General features: G+C 38.3%; 1 protein-coding gene across 1 annotated transcript in view; it reads right to left on the bottom strand.

The window, feature by feature from the left end:
- MYO3A (myosin IIIA) overlaps positions 1–17,704 on the bottom strand; it is a 196,015-nt gene that overhangs the window by 16,598 nt on the left and 161,713 nt on the right. The window contains exon 30 of the mRNA XM_081149403.1: positions 16,914–17,058. Within this exon, the coding sequence (XP_081005529.1) occupies positions 16,914–17,058 (145 nt within the window). The remainder of the gene's footprint in view (positions 1–16,913; positions 17,059–17,704) is intronic.

Genomic DNA, 17,704 nt, shown 5'->3' on the forward strand with positions numbered 1-17,704 from the left:
TGTATGTGTGAGTAAGTACATGTATGCACATCTGCAAAAAATATTAAAGAATGCATATTTTATAATAAGGGTTCCCTTAAGGCAGAGTAATATGGGTTGGGGAGGGAGAACAGAGGGGTGAGGGAGAAGGAAATAGGAAAAAAAGAGAAAATGAAAAGATAATGCATAAAAAGTTTCCTGTAATGTATGGTATAGTCACATTTATTTAAAGTTATAAATTTACACTCCAGTACATGGATATTAAAGAGATTTTTAAAATGTCAAAATGCATTGAATTTTTAGAATTTCTGTTTAATTCTTGTATCTTGCAGGATCTGCTTTAGTGTTAATTGACTTTTTTGCTTCATCAGGACAATCTGAAGGTTGAATATCGTTAAAAGATATCTCATTTAAGTACTGCCATGCAAAGTGGACGGCCAGCAAGGGACAATTATTAATATATTCAACAGAGACTGATTTGTTTAAATTAAATTTACTCAGACTCTTTTATGTTTTTGAAGAGCAAACTTCTCATGATTTTATCAGCATCCAAATGTTTCAGAAAGGCACAAGTTTAATTTTGCTTTCTAAATTTTTGTTCCTTTCGCAGAATACAAACACTGTCTGTTAACATCATTCTAACCCCTTAATTACAAAAGTGACATAAACATTTATAATCACAAGTGATCAGCAGTATATCAATGTTGGCAGTACGAAAATTAGGTCTGTGACTATTTTTGTGTGATGTGAATGATAAATATTAGATGGTAAAGGTTATTGCTATATTAAATAGTCAGAGGGTAAAATATTGATTTATATTGTAGTTCTGGTAATGATTTCATTAAATGTCTTAGTTTACCAGGGATGACATTTTAAAAATAACGAATGGACAAATGTTGAAACATTTTGCGTCGAAAAAAAGATAGATTTGAAACCCATTGTCACTATTTGCTTTAGGAAATTAAATTTCAGTATTACTCTCATTTTAATAATTATACTATTTTACTTAACAATACATGCAGAAGGACATCTACTACATAAGGCCACTCTACCAATTCCTGGAGACATAGCAGCTCTATCTAACACACAGAAACAAACACAGGGAGGCAGCCAAAATGTGGAGACAAAGAAACATGTCACAAATGAAAGAACAGAAGAAGTCTCCAGAAAAAGAACTAAATGAAATGGAAGCAAGCAAACTACTAGCTTCAGAGTTCAAAACAATGGTTATAAAGATTCTCAAGGAACTTAATTAGAATGTCAAGAAACTCAGTGAGGACATCATGACATAAAAAATGATCAGTCAGAAATGAAGTATACACTAACTGAAATGAAGAATAATTCACAGGGAATCAACAGTAGAGTTGAGGGTGCCAAGAATTAAATTAGCAATTTGGAATATGAGGAAGCAGAAAACAGCCAATCAGAACAGCAAAAAGAAAAAAGAATCCAAAAATATGAAGATAGTGTAAGGAGCTTCTGGGCCAACTTAAAGTGTATCAATTTGCATCATGGGGATCCTGGAAGGAGAAGAGAGGGAGGAAGATATTGAAAACTTATTTGAAAAAATAATGGCAGGGAGCTTCCCTTACCAGGTGAAAGAAATAGACATACAAGTCCAGGAAGCACAGATAGTCCCAAAGAAGATGAACCAAGACACATCATAATTAAAATGCCAAAGGATAAAGACAGAAATCTTAAAAGCAGCAAGAGAAAAGCAATTAGTTACCTACAAGGGACACACATAAGACTGTCAGCTGATTTCTCAACAGAAACTTTGCAGGCCAGAAGGGAGTGGCAAGAAATACTCAAAGTGATGTAAAACAAGGCCCTACAACCAAGATTACTCTACCCAGCAAAGCTATCATTTGAATTGAAGGTCAGATAAAGAGTTTCACAGACAAGAGAAAGCTAAAGGAGTTCATCACCAAACCAGTATTACATGAAATGTTAAAGGGTCTCCTTTAAAAAGAAGAAGAAAAAGATAAAAAATATGAACAATAAAATGGCAATAAATACATATCTATCAACAATTGAATCTAAAAATCAAAATGAACAAATGAGAAATCTAATGAACAAAATAAACTGATGAATAAAGTAGAACCAGAGGCATAGAACACATGGAAAAGACTGACTAATCTCAGAGGGAATGGGGAGGGAGGAGTAGCGGGAAGAAATTAACCAAATAACCTATATGCACATATGCATTACCCATGGACACAGACAACAGGGTGGTGAAGACCTGGGGTGTAGAGGTATCCAGGTGGAGGGAGTGCAATGGGGGGAAAAGGGGAACATTTGTAATACTCTCAACAATAAAGATTTAAAAAATAAAAAGATTAAAAAAATACATGCAGAGTATAATTTGTATAAGTATCATATGCCTAAATCAGATGAGAACAGAAAAGTACTTGTTATTGTAATTTCTTAAGAAATCAGTTTTTTAGTTTTTGTAAATTTCCATTTACTCTTGACAGTCTGTTAACTTTAATCAATATAGTGACCTACAGGAAACCTTAGAAGGCAGGTATATTCATTGCTGCATGTCCAAGGCAGGATTCACCCTAGTCAAGGTTGCAACCTGCCTTTCAGAAGCTGCTGTTTTTTCACCTCCTATGCCCTTCAGCCATGCAAGCCACTCTTGGAAGATAACTGGATATAGGTTCTGAGCTTGTGTGGGCCATTCAGTTCTGCATTGCTCCTGCTGCCTTATGTTCTGAGCTCCTGGAGATATTTTCATTTCTCATGGTTGCCCCGGATTTGACCACTAGCTTTACTCTACTCTATGGTCTGTGTTCTTTTGAATCTACCAGAGATGAAGAGTTGTAAAGGTAGGTTCTTCTCCTGCTTTTAGTGTCCTTAACACTTCTGTTTGCCTTACTGTTCAGTGGGTCTGACTCACCGGCTTCCTCTGACCTTCTCAATATGCAGCTACCAGCTCCCACCCCATTTGGAACTGCTCAAGCTATTCCTTCTGTTTTCTTTTCTACCACTTGAACACCAATGCCCTAGAGCCAGCTTAAACCTGTACTTACCCTATAGGTCATGGGCTCTAAGCTTTTTGTCACTCTCTGATTTAGGCACGTTGCACTAATATCCAGAACCTTGAACACAGAATTTAGTTTTTAATTACACTTTAAGATTTAGGTAAGGTGCTTCCCCCAGCCTGTCCCTTCTGTCTCTCCTAGTTACATCACAGGAGAAACGGGGGAGAATAAAGCAGCTCTGTTTGTGGCCTGAGGCCTCTGGACTATCATTTGTCTCTTGGACATGATCACTACAGACCTTCTGTCATCTCCATTGGGCTGAGGTCATGGATTAGCGTCCTCAAAGGCTAGTTTTTTTCCAGTCCCTGGGGTTAGGTTACACTCTTGCCCCCAGCTATGTTCCACTCATGTGCACAGTTATCAAAGGAGGGTGCCCTAGCAGAGGCCTATGAGAATGCACACAGTGATGTTGATGGTGTCTTCACAGTGCCATCTTTATTGAGGACAGTGAGCTGTCATGCTGACCCAGGAGCAGGTATCCTGTGGATGACCGTCCACGGGACTATGGATACAAACAACAGAACACACGTTTACTTGCCTGAGGAATGAGGAGACTCAGGGGTGGCATTTAAAGACCCATAATACCCTCTTGCTTATTTTTCAAGATCATACTGATCTTAAAATCTATCTGAAAAACAGTTGGATATAGAGCCTGAAGTGAAGCCCTATGTTTTTCCAAAAGAGCCGTATTTTAGAAAATTATTTATTGACTATTTTGTAGTCATTTTCTCAGATTGGTCTTTTAAAAACACAGGACAGAAGAACATTACCTGATTTTAAACAAGCAACATTTATTTTTTTTCTTGCCCTCTGTTCATGCTTTATAACACAGAGATAGGTGGTTCCTCTCAAGGTAAGGTAAGAAATATCAATATTTTTACAAAGCAATTATTCCATATTAGAGCACGTCTGGTCACAAGCATGGCCAGAGGAGATGCCAGGCAAGCTTTTAGTGGCTCAAGACAGTTTCGCAGCAAAGATGACATAACTGGAGATGACACTCTAGTCTTATTACACATGGCCGTGGAAGCTCTGTACCAGGCTGCAGTAACATTATTCAGATCATTAATTTTATACAGACATGAACTCTGAAGGTCCGAGACAGCAGGGGATGGAAAGTGTCCGCTCTATTGGCGAGTGAGCGCCTTGTTCTCATACAACCAGTCACTGGGCTTTTCTAGAGCTCTCTACACAGATGCTCTTGTTAATGAACCATCTCACATGAGGGAAGATTAAGCTGATTTATTTACATTATCCAATTTCAATTCTGCAATATTTTATCCGGTAGTTGGATTAGCTAGCAGTTTGCCAAGGTTATTCTTTGAAAAATGAATTTAAGGGATGTTAATATTCCATATATGAATGTACCATTACTTATTAATCATTTCCTTATTGTCTAATTTTATATTTTGCCATGTACATAAATTTTTATTTCTCAGCTCTGATTATTCCTTTAGGCTATGATATCATAAGTGGGTTTACTGGGTCAATGATATAAATTATTTCAATGTGTTTATTTTTTACATATTGTCAAATCACTTTTCAAAATGTTGACGCTCTACAGTCTCACCATTACTGTTTGAGGATAATTAAATTAGCACATTCTCCTCACAGTTAAATACTTTTTCTTCATTGCCATTTGGATAAGGAAAAAAATAGTAACTTGTTTTAATTGCGTTTTTATTTCTAAGGTGATCATATATATGCTTATTTACTATTTGCATTTATTCTTCTATAAATAAATCCACTCTTTTGTCCATTTTCCACTGGGGGTGTTAATGTTTTTTCTAATGATTTGTAGAGCTCTTTCTATATTCCATATGATAACCCTTTTTACATTTGTTTTGAATATTTTACCCAGTTTGTCCTTCCCCCTTTAATGGTCCTTTCTAATCTCTAGAAGGTTTGACTGTTTATACAGTTCAAATCTATCACAATTTTTCTCATAATTCTATTATTACTACTTATGCTTTGTCCTTTCCAAACAATTGTGCAATATTCAGTTCCTGCCATCTGGTTTCTTTTGGTTTATTTCTTACATTTACATCATTAACATATCTGTGAAATAGTTGGGTATTCAGCATAAGGTAGGAGTATTTCTTCTCCCCAAATAAGAAAAATTTTAAGCATTGTCTATCCATTTCTTATTGCTTTGCTGTGTATCTTTTAGTGATAGTTTTCAGAAATACTAAGGTCAATTTGGGGACTATCTATTCTGTTCCATTAATCTGTGGTTGATTTTTATAACAGAGGCAGATGGTTTTAATTATTATAGCTTTATATATTATTCATTTTGCTATCTAATAAGAAAAGTCCTCATTTATAATTATTATTTTTTTCTGAAATTTACAAATAATCTTTATGGACATTTTCTTAAATTCTAAAAAAACTCAGAGATTGAATGCAGTATTTTTAAACCAAAAAATTAATTTTAGAAGTCATGTTTACAGTATCTTACCTTCCAACTCAGACACACAATGTAATGTCACTCCATGATCCACCTCTTTTTTGTTGCTTTATGGTTTTCTTTCTAGCTTTATTTCAATGTATTTAATTTTTTGCTGCTATTTCCAATGAGCTCTTTCTCTATTATAAATTTTTATAAGAAAGAGTATCTGCATACTCATATATCCTTGCTGAATTCTATTGTTAGTACCAATCATTTTGGCTCATTCTTTGCTATTTTAAGTTCAAAATTCATGTTGTAATACCCTTATGATCCTACCTTTTCCTTTTAATTTTTAAAAAAATTTCTATTTTGTCTTATTGTGTCAGCTAGAAATGCCCCCAAAATATAAAAAAGTGTTGTTACTAGCATGATTGTTTTAATGCTGCTTTCTAAATGGAACTGCTTCCATTTTTAACAGTTTTACAGTTAATTATGATGTTGACAACGTGTTTAAGAAATACTTTCTGCATATTGCTAAAAAATCTCTTTCTATTTCTAATTTAGTAAGGGTCTTGCCTCTCATCAAGACAGGTAGTTGGATTTTATTGAAGACTGTTTAAGCATTTGTCAAGATGACTGTTTTTTGACCTTTTGATATTGTGTTACATTAATGTGTTATTTGGAGAGTCTTTTAATGTAATATTACATTCAATTATCTGGTACTGTGCTTAGAAGTTTTACCTCTAAATTTTCGAGATTGATTCCTAGCTTTCTTTCCTTGCTTCCTTCCTCCCTTCCATCATCCCCCCCACCTTTCTTTCTAAACTGTTCCTTGTCAGACTTTGGTTGGAGGGTACATGACTTCATAACATATGTAAACTTCTCTATTTTTCTTTTTCCCCCCTCAGATTACATAGTATGGGAATTATCTGTTTCATGAACTTTGATTACAACAGCCTAAAACACTGAGTTCTTCAAACCTTTTTTTGAAAGTAATTCTTTGATAGATTGACACTACACTGGCTAATTTATTGTAGAAGATTTCTATGTCAGACTCAAATTGTCTTTGTAAAATTGATTACATTTACAGGATGTGAGATTTTAGTATTATCAATAATAGTTATAATCATGTTCTATTTTTTAATTTTTTGTGGCTTCTTTTTAAATAGCCATAAATTTATTTTATTTTCAAAAAACATTATCTTAGCTTCATTTAGATCTTTGATGTATTTCTTTTTAAAATTTTTTATTGAATTTATTGTGGTGACATTGGTTGATAAAACTATACAGGTTTCAAGTGTACAAGTCAGTAACACATCATCTGTATATTATATTGTGTTCATCACCCCAAGTCAAGTCCCCTTCCATCACCATTTATGCCCCGTTTACTCTTTTCTACCAGCCCCTACCCCCTTTCCCTCTGGTAATCACCATACCATTGTCTGTATCTATGAGGTTTTTGGTGTGTTTTTTTGCTTAACCTTCACCTATTTCACCCAAGTCCCAACACCCTTCCCCTCTAACAGCTGTCCATCTTTTCTCTGTATCTATGAGCTTGTTTCTATTTTGTTTTTTGTTTGTTTCGTTCATTAGATTCCACATATGTGTGAGATCATGTGACATTGTCTTTGACGGGTTTGTTTCATTTAGCATAATAGGTCCATTATGCTAGGTCCAGGTCCATTCATGCTATCCCAAAAGGTAAGATTTCCTTCATTTTTATGCCTTAGTAGTATTCCATTGTGCCACAGGTCTCAATGGAATCCATTCATCTACTGATGGGCACCTGGGCTGCTTCCAAATCTTTGCCATTGTAAATAACACCTCAATAAACTAGGCTGCATATATTTTTTCAATCCGTGTTTTGGGTTCCTTGGGATATATTCTTAGAAGTGAAACCACTGGGTCACGTGGCAGTTCCATTTGTAATTTTTTGAGGTAATTCCACACTGTTTTCCACAGTGGCTGTGCCAATCCTCATTCTCACCAACAGTGCACAAGTGTTCTCTTTTCTCTACATCCTCGCCAACACTTGTTGGTTGATTTATTGATGGTAGCCATTCTGACAGGTATGAGGTGATATCTCATTGTGGTTTTAATTTGCCTCTCTCTTATGATTAGTGATGTTGAGCATCAGGTCAGCAAAAGTCCCAAGGCACCCTGAGATCTGGCTCCTCCTCCTCCTACTTACTGGCTGCCTGTTAGGCTCAGTCACTGAAAGAGCCATTGGTGGTAGTCAAGTTGCATGAAGTAGGCTCTCAATGAGTCACCAGGTGTGTGGTATTTACCAGATTGATACAGGTTCAAATTTGGTTCCAGTACTGGGTCTGAGGGCACTCAGTAAAAGTCTCAGTGTATATCAAGTCTAGATGCCACACACTAGGAGTTTTTTCACCTTTGTGGTGGGGCCGGGTCTCAGGGAGTCACCAGGGTGAGGCCAGCAGAGTTAATCAGGCCCAAGCAGACCAACATTTGGCCGTGTGAAGGGAGTGTCTTGCACTACTCAGGCATTCAATGGAAAAATGGTCCCTGTCCTAGAGCCACACAACTGTCTATTCCAGATTCTGCCAGGAAGAGCCATAGCTCAGCAAGGTGGGGCCTCCAAGAGTTGGGAGGATAGGGCTAGTGGATCTCCTGTGATGGAGAGGTGCTGGTCAGGCCTGGGGAATGTTGGTGGTGTGGCTCCCATCCCAGAGACACACGATTCAGTCTGTCCTGAATTTTGCCCAGTCCTCTGCAGGGTGGGGTCACTAAGAGTCAGGCAGGTGGGCCCACCAGAAACCTAGAGGGTGGGGCTAATGGATCTCCCATGAGAGAGAAGTACCAGTCAGGTTCATGGAAAAGTTTGGGGAATGACGCCTGTCCCAAAGTCACACAAGTCTGTCAGTGACATCCCCTGAGTCTGCCCAAGTCGCTACAACCCAGCCAAGGCAGGTGACTCTGCAGCAGGGCATAAGATCATCAGGGTGGGGTGAAAGGGAGTTCAGAGGGTGGACTATTATATTCCTCCAGGCTGATGCTGCATTGAGGAGAGTGCTCCACCCAAGAAAGATGGCATGTGCAGTGTGGGAGAAGAAAGCTCAGGGATCCTGAAGGCTGTCCTTGAGCTCTCTCTCCAGGGTCACAAATCCCAAACTCTCCTCAGATGACTTTCGTTTGGTCTGCCCTCTTTGTCAGAGGCCAGGGTGAGTGGCTGGGATAGAAATGTTGTGCATTGGCCATTTAAGAGAGTGCCTGTGTCTTTAGTGGTCTCATCTCTCCCTGATGGAAAGAATCTCCGCTGACTTTCATAGCCAGATGGGTGCCTCTTCCCAGCTTTGTTGCTCTGGGCAGTGGAACCTGGCTTGGGGTTGAGATCCCAGTTTCTCAGGAGGAATCTCCTGCAGCTGAGATACCCCTCCAGAACCTCAGCCACTGCCTGTGGGAACTGGGCCAGTCCTTTTCATGTCTCTGCACTTGTTAACAGTCTCTACGTGGCTTCTTCTATAAATTGCTGGTTATAAGACTTCAGCTAGTTTTCTGCCAGATGTTCAGATTGATTGTTCTATAATTTAGTCGTAATTCCAGTTTGGTCCTGAGAAGAGCTGAGTGTACCTTCCACCTACTGCGCTGCCGTCTTGGATCTCCTGGTGTATTTCTGTCTTATCACAATTATTTTTCTTTTCTGTCTTTCCTGAGGTTGAATAATATTTGTTTTCTTTTTCTAAAAAAATTTAATAAATTACAATCCTTTTAAATTACTTTCTTTCAATTAATAATTAAAATGTTTAATGATTTAAATTTTCCTATAAATACAGATCTGGCTACATCCCATTCATAGTTTTTATATGTGGCTACTTTCATTTTTATTATTTTGAAATAATATATAACTCTAATCATAATTCCTTCACTTCCGATTATTTTATTGATTTTTAATATGCATATTTGTTTTTCATGTCTATCTCAATTACATCATGGTCAGGAAATGTAATCTGGTTCAATTATGACTTTTGGGAGTTTGTGGACCAGCCAAATATGTCTATTTATAAAAACAATTTTAAAAATACTAGGATTTAAAAAGAAGGCATTTTCTCCATGTGATATGGAATTATGAATATATTATATGTGAATTTACCCTGTTGGTTATACTGTTTTATTGAATATGTTATGCAAATTCTCTTTGGCTTGAACTCATGTAGGTAAGTAATATGGTGTAAAACATGTAAAGAAAAAACTCAGCTGCCAGTGCTGCTGAGATTATTGGTCTTTTTTGTGCATTTCAAAAATTAATGGGAAGATGGGGGGGGTAATATATTCTGTTTCCATGTTAGCCCCATGTCCTCTGTAGTTTAAAAGTAGATAAAAAGTATGGAATGAGGAGAAATAATGTGGATGCAAATATTTACCTTTTTCCATCTAAGGCTTCTAGGTTAAGTGTTTTGTCTGAACTAATTCAGTAAACTCATCAGAAATCCATACTTCAGAGTGTAAACGTATGTAAGGCAAAACTGTTTATATAATTAGTATTCAGTATAATTAAAATACTAGAAATAAATGATTCTTACTGAATTGTAAGGTTGTAAATAAAATCATTTCCTTTTGGATACTAAAGGTTGCTGTTTTTAAGAGTTTTGGGGAATCAGCATTACTACTTATGAGAAAAAAATAGCAAATAAACTTGGAAGATAAGAGTTCACCAGACGTATGTTGGGTGAGAAGCAATGTAACTTCTATAATCTCATTACTTTCTACTCTTAATGAAATAATATTCCTATAAAAGATATAACCCAACATTTTTGAGCTGCCTGGCTTTCACATAAATGTAAGTATGTTTATAGATACATGTGGAAATATCTTCTTGGATAGTTTGCAAAACCCATTTCTACTTGCTAGCATTACAATGAGAAAATGATGGGCATACCTAAAAAATAAAACGAATCAAACCTGCACCATAATAACGGAAAATGCTAGGGTTATTGCATGGATCTAAATGCTATATATATTTAGAAACAAATGCAAAATTGCTATTTTTTCCCCCCTGACATTTACTCTGAAAGCAACATAAAAGCAATTTCATTATATCTACTGTATGTGTGCATGGCAAAGGGCTGCTTTGATTTACTGTTGAATTTACTGATGATAGTATGTAAATGAAATAGAATTATAATGGCATCTTTATTTGTTAACTTTGGAACCCATTTAAAAATTGCAGCTTGTTGGATATTACAGCTTCTTCGTAAAAGGAGAGGAGAACAAGCTTTTGTGTTACCAGGGTTTATTTGTCCTACAATTAATCTTTTTCTTCCCTTCACAATTGTCAGCACAAATTGCCAGGTGTACCATAATTAAGAAGAAAACATCCACCAAACTCTGCACACTATTCAGGGAGAAATAATGCAATGTCATTGTATACTTATGAATACAATGGCATTTATTAGAATTTATAATCAAAGAACCATGCTCTAGTTAAAAATAGCCTATTTATATATTTCTCCCAACAAAAATTCCGGGGCAGTTAGCTCATATCAGTTTCAATTAATAACAATTATTATCAGAACAAAGATATAAAATAAGTTGTTCATGCATTTATCTCATTTTAATTTTAAATTTTATAATTAGCTCTTTGGTTTTCATTTGTATATTATTTTACTCTTGGCACTTTTGAACATTTAAACGTGTCTCACAAAGAGAGATACCTTATAAAACAAGGTTGCAGCTTGTTAAAATTTGCAAAATTTAATTACTCTATCCTTATTTATTACCCATATTTTCTCGGGCTTTCTTTAGAGTAGGTAAGAAGCTTTCCCAAACCACTCTACATAATCCAGCTAAGGCTTAGTGAGGTCTTAAAACAGAGTTGGGTGCAGCAATTATTTGAAGCTGCCTGTAGATTTTTGAGAAACACAAGATCATTAACATTTCAGGGGCCTCATAGGCTTATTTCAATAACAGAATTATTTGTAAATCAGCTTAATTTTGGCCTCCCAAGAGAAAATTTTCATGGGGAAGTGGGGTTTGCCATGAAGGACAGCACTGCAAGGGTGCCTGTTAAACCTGGGCTAGCAGGTTCCGCAGCGTATCACCTAAATCTGCCCCTGCAGGTGAGGCCAGCTGCTTGTATTCAAGGCTCCAAATTCAGTGTTCAGCAATTCTGATGATCTAAGGAGACTGACTTCTAGATAGTATAAGAACTTATTTTTTTTAACCACAAGGAGTATTAAAGTAGACAACATGTGAAAAGAAATGAATATTTTTAAAATGTTATATTTTTTGTTTTAATAAAAACCAAACATTCTAACCATCACTCTACTGGTCACTATGTTTCACTTCACTATAAATCTTGGAGGAAATGAAACAGATTTTCAGCCAATTAATAAGCAGTTATTGAATGTCTACTGTGTGATGAATAAATGTGTTAAGGTAACAAAATAATGAATACATAGTATATGACATGGTCCTGTTTGCAAAGGGTTGAAAATCTGTTTGAGGAAGACAAAACTATAGTACATGAAATAACTTTGAGGGCAAGTAAATGCCGACTGTGGTGCTGACGATCTGCTCCCTTCAACAAGTACGCACCTGAACGCCTGTGTGAAGTGTGTGAGGTCCACAGGTGTATAAAGATAACTGGGAAAACCACTAGGACTGGAGGAATAAGGAAAGGGTGGTGGAAATTCTTGGTTTAAATGTGGTCAGGAGACTGGCAAACCTAGGCTGTTTTAGAAAGAAGACCAGAGTCTGAAAATTCAAGGTGGAGTTGGCTGATTCTGAGGTAAAACAAGCACATCCAAAGGTATAATAATGGATCTGGAACCATTTCAGGGATTAAATATTGACCAAGCAGTATCTGGCTCAATTTGTGACTTCAGTTTAAATTATTTCAACTACATTTTATTTTACCATAAAATTTTATAAACTATTCAATAAATAAACAAAAAAACCAGTTGCATAGATCATTAAAATATATAAATATAGACTATATCCAATGATAAAGGGTAGTAAATATTGGGGATGAATCTCCACAAAAATAGTACAATAATTATTTGTAGCCATCCCCCTTTTCAATTCATATCTATCCTTATATTTAAAAAACTGGGGAATTTAGTAATTGTTAATGCATAGGAAAGTCAATGGATATTCTACAGTTCTCTTCACACTGTTCTGTCAGCATCTTAAGAGCCCCTTCCCATGGCCTGTGAGGTACTAGGCTCCATGGTGTTCCTCTCACCTCTCCTATTGCTCCTCTGTGCTGGTTCCTCTCTATCTGACCTGCACACGGCCTACTCTTGCTCTGGGATCTCTTCTCGTTTCATTGTATGTGGACTTCCTGAGTGATCTCATTTACTCTATGGTTTCAGTAACCACATATTTGTCCACCTGCCTACCTGGCAGGTTGCCCCCTGTTACTTGAAACTTTACTTTCTCAGCTAACCCTCTGTCCAAACCACCATCATCTCTTGCTGGCCTTCCATGTTTCTTTAAAAGCCCTCAAATTCTAATCATGCAATGCAGTCAGAATGATCTTTCAGAAACGTAGTTGTCTATGGCACGGTTAAATTTTCACAATGTGCAACAATTCAGATGTAACTTGATTTTCCTAAACCTAGACTGAGTTGCTACCTCTAAGTGCTCATTTCTGTCTTCTAGCATTACATTATTTTTAATGAATCCTGGTTAAATTCGGTGACTTTCAATTTTCTTAGTGTCTTCTGAGTAAATGTAGTCATTTTAGGTTTCTGACTTTCCTCTTTTATTCCACATCTAAGTTGTGGGGAGTGTGGGGGACATTTGCAGATTTCATGGCATTAATGGAGATAGGCCATCTGCTCTGAAGCTCTTCTTGGCTTTTCATCAGCATCTGTTGAGAGTAACTGTACTGTCTAGCCTTGTCCCTGGCATCTACTAAATCTCACAGTGTCCTCCCCTAATCCTTGTTTCAGGGTTGTCAGGTCCACCCAGATCCCTCTGTGTCTTTCGTTCACTCTGGCACTTGCTCTGTTCTCTCAGGGACATGGAACAATTCAGATATTTGCCAGTTTAGCCTCAAACAAGTGTAGTAGAACATGTAACCTTTCTACATGTGCATGGAGCAAAAAGTTGTCTCTCTACACCTGAAGTTAAAAAAGTTACTGAATTACAATTCTCTCCAGATAAGCTAAAAATTGGTTCTGATAGTCTTTTTAGGTTCATGAAAAAATTGGCACACTGAAGAAGAAAGTGAACTAATTTGACTTTCTAGAAAAATTTAGCTGTTATTAGGCCTATGCGAAGTCCCTGACAAAGCAATCTTGAGAAATAAGAACAAAGCTAGAGGCATCACACTTCCAGATTTCAAGCTATATTATAAAGCCATAATAATCAAAAACAGATGGTACTGGCATAAAAATGGACACATAGACCAATGGAACAGAGCAGAGAGCCCAGAAATGAATCTAAGCATAGCATGTCTGGTTAACTAATTTCAACAAGGGCACCATGAATACATAATGGGGGAAGGATACTCTCTTCAATAAATGGTGCTAGAAAAACTGGACATCCACATGCAAAAGAATGAAATTCATATTACACTACACACACAAATTAACTCAAAATGGATTCAACAATTAAACATAAGATCTGAAACCATAAAAGTCCTAGAAGAAAACATAGAGAAAAACTCCTTGACATTGGTCTTGGCAATGATTTTTTGGATATGACTCAAAAGCTCAGACAATAAAAGCAGAAAACAACAAGCAGGACTATATCAAACTAAAGGGCTCTGTACATTAGATAAAACCATCAACAAAGTAAAAAGGCAACCTACAGAATAGGAGAAAATATTTGTAAGCCACATATTGGGTAAAAAGTTAATATCCAAAATATATAAAGAGTGTGTACAATTCAAAGCAGAAAACAAGCAACCTAATTAAAAAATTGTCAAATGACCTGCCTCATCCAAATGGCCAACATTATATGAAAAACTGCTCAATATTACTAATCATTAGGGAGATGATATAAAAATCACAATGAATCACCTCACATCTGTTAAGATCTATTATCAAAAAAATGAGAAAAAATGCTGGTGGGATGTAGAGAAAAGGCAACTCCTGCACACTGTTGGTGGGAATTTAAGTTGGGGCAGCCACTATGGAAAACATGTGGAAGTTCCTCAGGAAACTAAAAATAGAACTACTATAGGATCCAACAATTCCTCTTCTGGGTATATATCTAAAGGAAAGGAAATCAGTACCTTAAAGAAATATCTGTGTTCCCAGGTTCATTGAAGCATTATTTACAGTAGCCAAAATATGGAAGTGTTAATGTTCATAGTTAATGAACAGATAAACACACAATGAAATATTATGCAGCCATGAAAAAGAACGGCAGCCTGTCATTGCAACAACAACATGGATGAACCTGGAGGACATTATGGTAAGTGAAGTAAGCCAGACACAGAAAGAAAAAAACTACATGATCTCACTTATATGTAGCATCTAAAAAGTCAAATACATAGAAGCAAAGTAGAATAGTGGTTACAAGGGGCAGGCAGGTAGAGAAAGTGAGATGTTGGTCAAAGGGTACAAAGTTACAGTTATGTAGGATGAGTAAGTCTAGAGATCTAATGTAGAGCATGATGACCACAGTTAATAACCCTGTATTGAATACTGAAAATTTGCTGAGAGAGTAAGTTTCAGATGCTTTCATCACACACACACACACACACACACACACAACAAAGTAACCATGTGAGAAGATATATTAATCAGCTTGATAGTACTAATCATTTCACTGTGTATTTAAATCAAATCATCATTTTGTACACCTTGAACATATACAATTTTTATTTAACACACACACAGATCCTTAAGATGTCCAAAAGTGCAAGTCATAGCAAAACATCAGTAGCCCCGACTCCCTCCCTAGGAAGCTGCCGTCCTCCACACTCCCATTCCCACTGAGGACCGGGCTAAGCTGCTCACACAGGGACCACTGCCTGGGTGCCCGTCTCCCCTACATGACCAGCACCTCACTGCCCACATTCACCATGGCTGCCACATACACAACCAAGAGGGAAGCTGGAGCCCTGCCTCCCCCCTCTACTCCCATCTGGACATGGGTCATTGGTGGCAGTCCAACTACTAGGCATCTGGGCTCTGACTTGTTAAGCTGCTTCTTTAAAGGAAGAAATTCCGGGCCAGGGGCTGAGAGCAACAGGGGTGGAAAGGGCCAAAAATCTACTTTGTGGGCAAGCTCTCTTCTTTTGAAAGCTTCACCACAGTTCTTTAAAAAAAAAATTTAAAATTTATTGCTTGATTTTAGAGAGAGAGGAAGGGGGAGAGAGAGGAACATCGATTTGTTGTCCACTTATTTTTGCATTCATTGGTTGATTCTTGTATGTGCCCAGACTGGGGATCGATCCCACAACATTGGCATATCGGCTGAAGCTCTAACCAACTGAGCTACCTGGCCAGGGCTTACCGCCACAATTCTTGACAGTAATGTGGCAAGATAATTGACTGAAACATTAAGATAGTTTCCTTTTCTCCCGTATCAGGCTCATTTTAGCATTTTCCTGCCCAAGGGATTTTTGCAGAAGCTTCATGAGGTTAGCAGCTCTTTCTGTCTTAGGCAAACTCAATGCAGAGCTGGTGCCCGGTGTCCCGGAGGGGGCGGTGAGAGAGTGGAGGGCCTCTGAGAAAGCGAGGAAGGATGGGCGAGGGGAAATAAATGCAGGTTCTCTCAGGGAGAGGTCAGCAGAGCCGGCAGCGGCTGCCTCTGGGGGACGGGTAAGGCTGCAGAGAGAGGATGACTCCCTGCATCACGTGTGGACCGGGTGGGACTCCAGACCAGCCAGTTTCCAGGTGCCCCTTGCAGCGATGGGAGCAGTACAGCTTCCCAACTTGAAGGGGTCATAAGGCCAGCTAGCAGATCACTGTCCAACAGTAACTGTGCGGACAAAGGACTAGTCACCACGGGTTCAACCTGATCCCCACCCTCACGGGTGGGCAAGGCTCTAGGGCCTTTGCACGTCCTTGAGGAGCAGGCGGCTTGATAATTCTGAGTCTGAATCCCCCACCAGTTTCACAGAAAGGGGGCAGAATTTGATTGAGGTTGATTGGAAGAAAATTTAATAATGCGTCTGCGTTGGTGTATCTGCAGAGGCTGGTACTTGCCACGCTCTGCAGATGCCGAAAGAAGGAACAGATTTTACTTGTTGGGCTCTTCCCCAGTCCTCCCAGTTCCATCCACCCTTTTTGATTCCCTCTGTGTCATATGCCAAGTTCTAGTTAACGTGTATGTAAAGGGAGAAAGAAAAGTACAAGACAGAAGAGGAGGATGGAGCCAGAGAAAGTATGTGGAACATTCTGGAAAAATGTGCATCTGCTCATAAGAAATGGAATGAAAGGGTTCTCCCTCGGACAGTTCGAACATAGTCACCTCCGATCTGCCATAGAGTGAATGTGGGAAACTGAGAGGCAAATCAAAGAATGCATCTGGCATTGCCTTTCCTTCAGGAAGTTCTAACTACTGATTTTTACCTGAGAGGTACTGCTGAGGAGAAACTCGTCTATTAATTGGCTTATGAGGATAGACACCCAGATAGAGAGGCTTCAGTTGCTGTGACAAAATCATTTCATTCAGTTTTTTCTGCAGAATGAAATATTCTTCAGATAACTTTGATATCTAGAAAGAAGGTCATGCGTCAGATTAAATCAAGGAAAAGGGTTCAGAGAGCTCACAGGTACACTGGGGTCTAATAAATTCCTAGTCAGGGGTCCCTGGACTCACAAACTTCTTCAGGACCCACCCTGGCCCTGTCACAAGGGCTGATAAAGACCTCACTTGACTAACTCCACTCCCCGGGCTACCGGCCTACTTCACTTTTTCCATTTAAAACTGTCAATTATGTCATACACGTGCAGCGTTTTATCCCGATCAACCCCTTCCTGGGGTTCCTGAGATCCGGCTTCTGTCCTAACCACTCCATTGTGATCGCCTTTCTGCTTTCGCTGGAGGAAGCCCTCTGCTGACCTACTGACCTCCCTCCTTTCCTTTCCAGTCCCCTCAACCTGACTTCAGGGTCACTCTCTCCTGGCTCTTCTCCTTCCACCTGGCCCCTCTGCTTCTGTCTCTCCTGTTGACATGGCTGTCCTGCGAGGTCGAATGTGGGGTCCTGCTTTTCCGCCTCTAGCTCTGTCCCTGTGGAGCACTGACTCTGCCCGCCCTCCGCAGATGACTTGGTCAGGCTACACCTCCTCAATGTCTCGGTTGCGTAGCAGGCCAGGGTTCCAACCCCGAACTCGGTCTTTAGTGTGAACAAATTTATGCA

The sequence above is a fragment of the Miniopterus schreibersii genome (assembly GCF_964146895.1).
Source record: "Miniopterus schreibersii genome assembly, chromosome: 1".
Classification (NCBI taxonomy): Eukaryota; Metazoa; Chordata; class Mammalia; order Chiroptera; family Miniopteridae; genus Miniopterus; species Miniopterus schreibersii.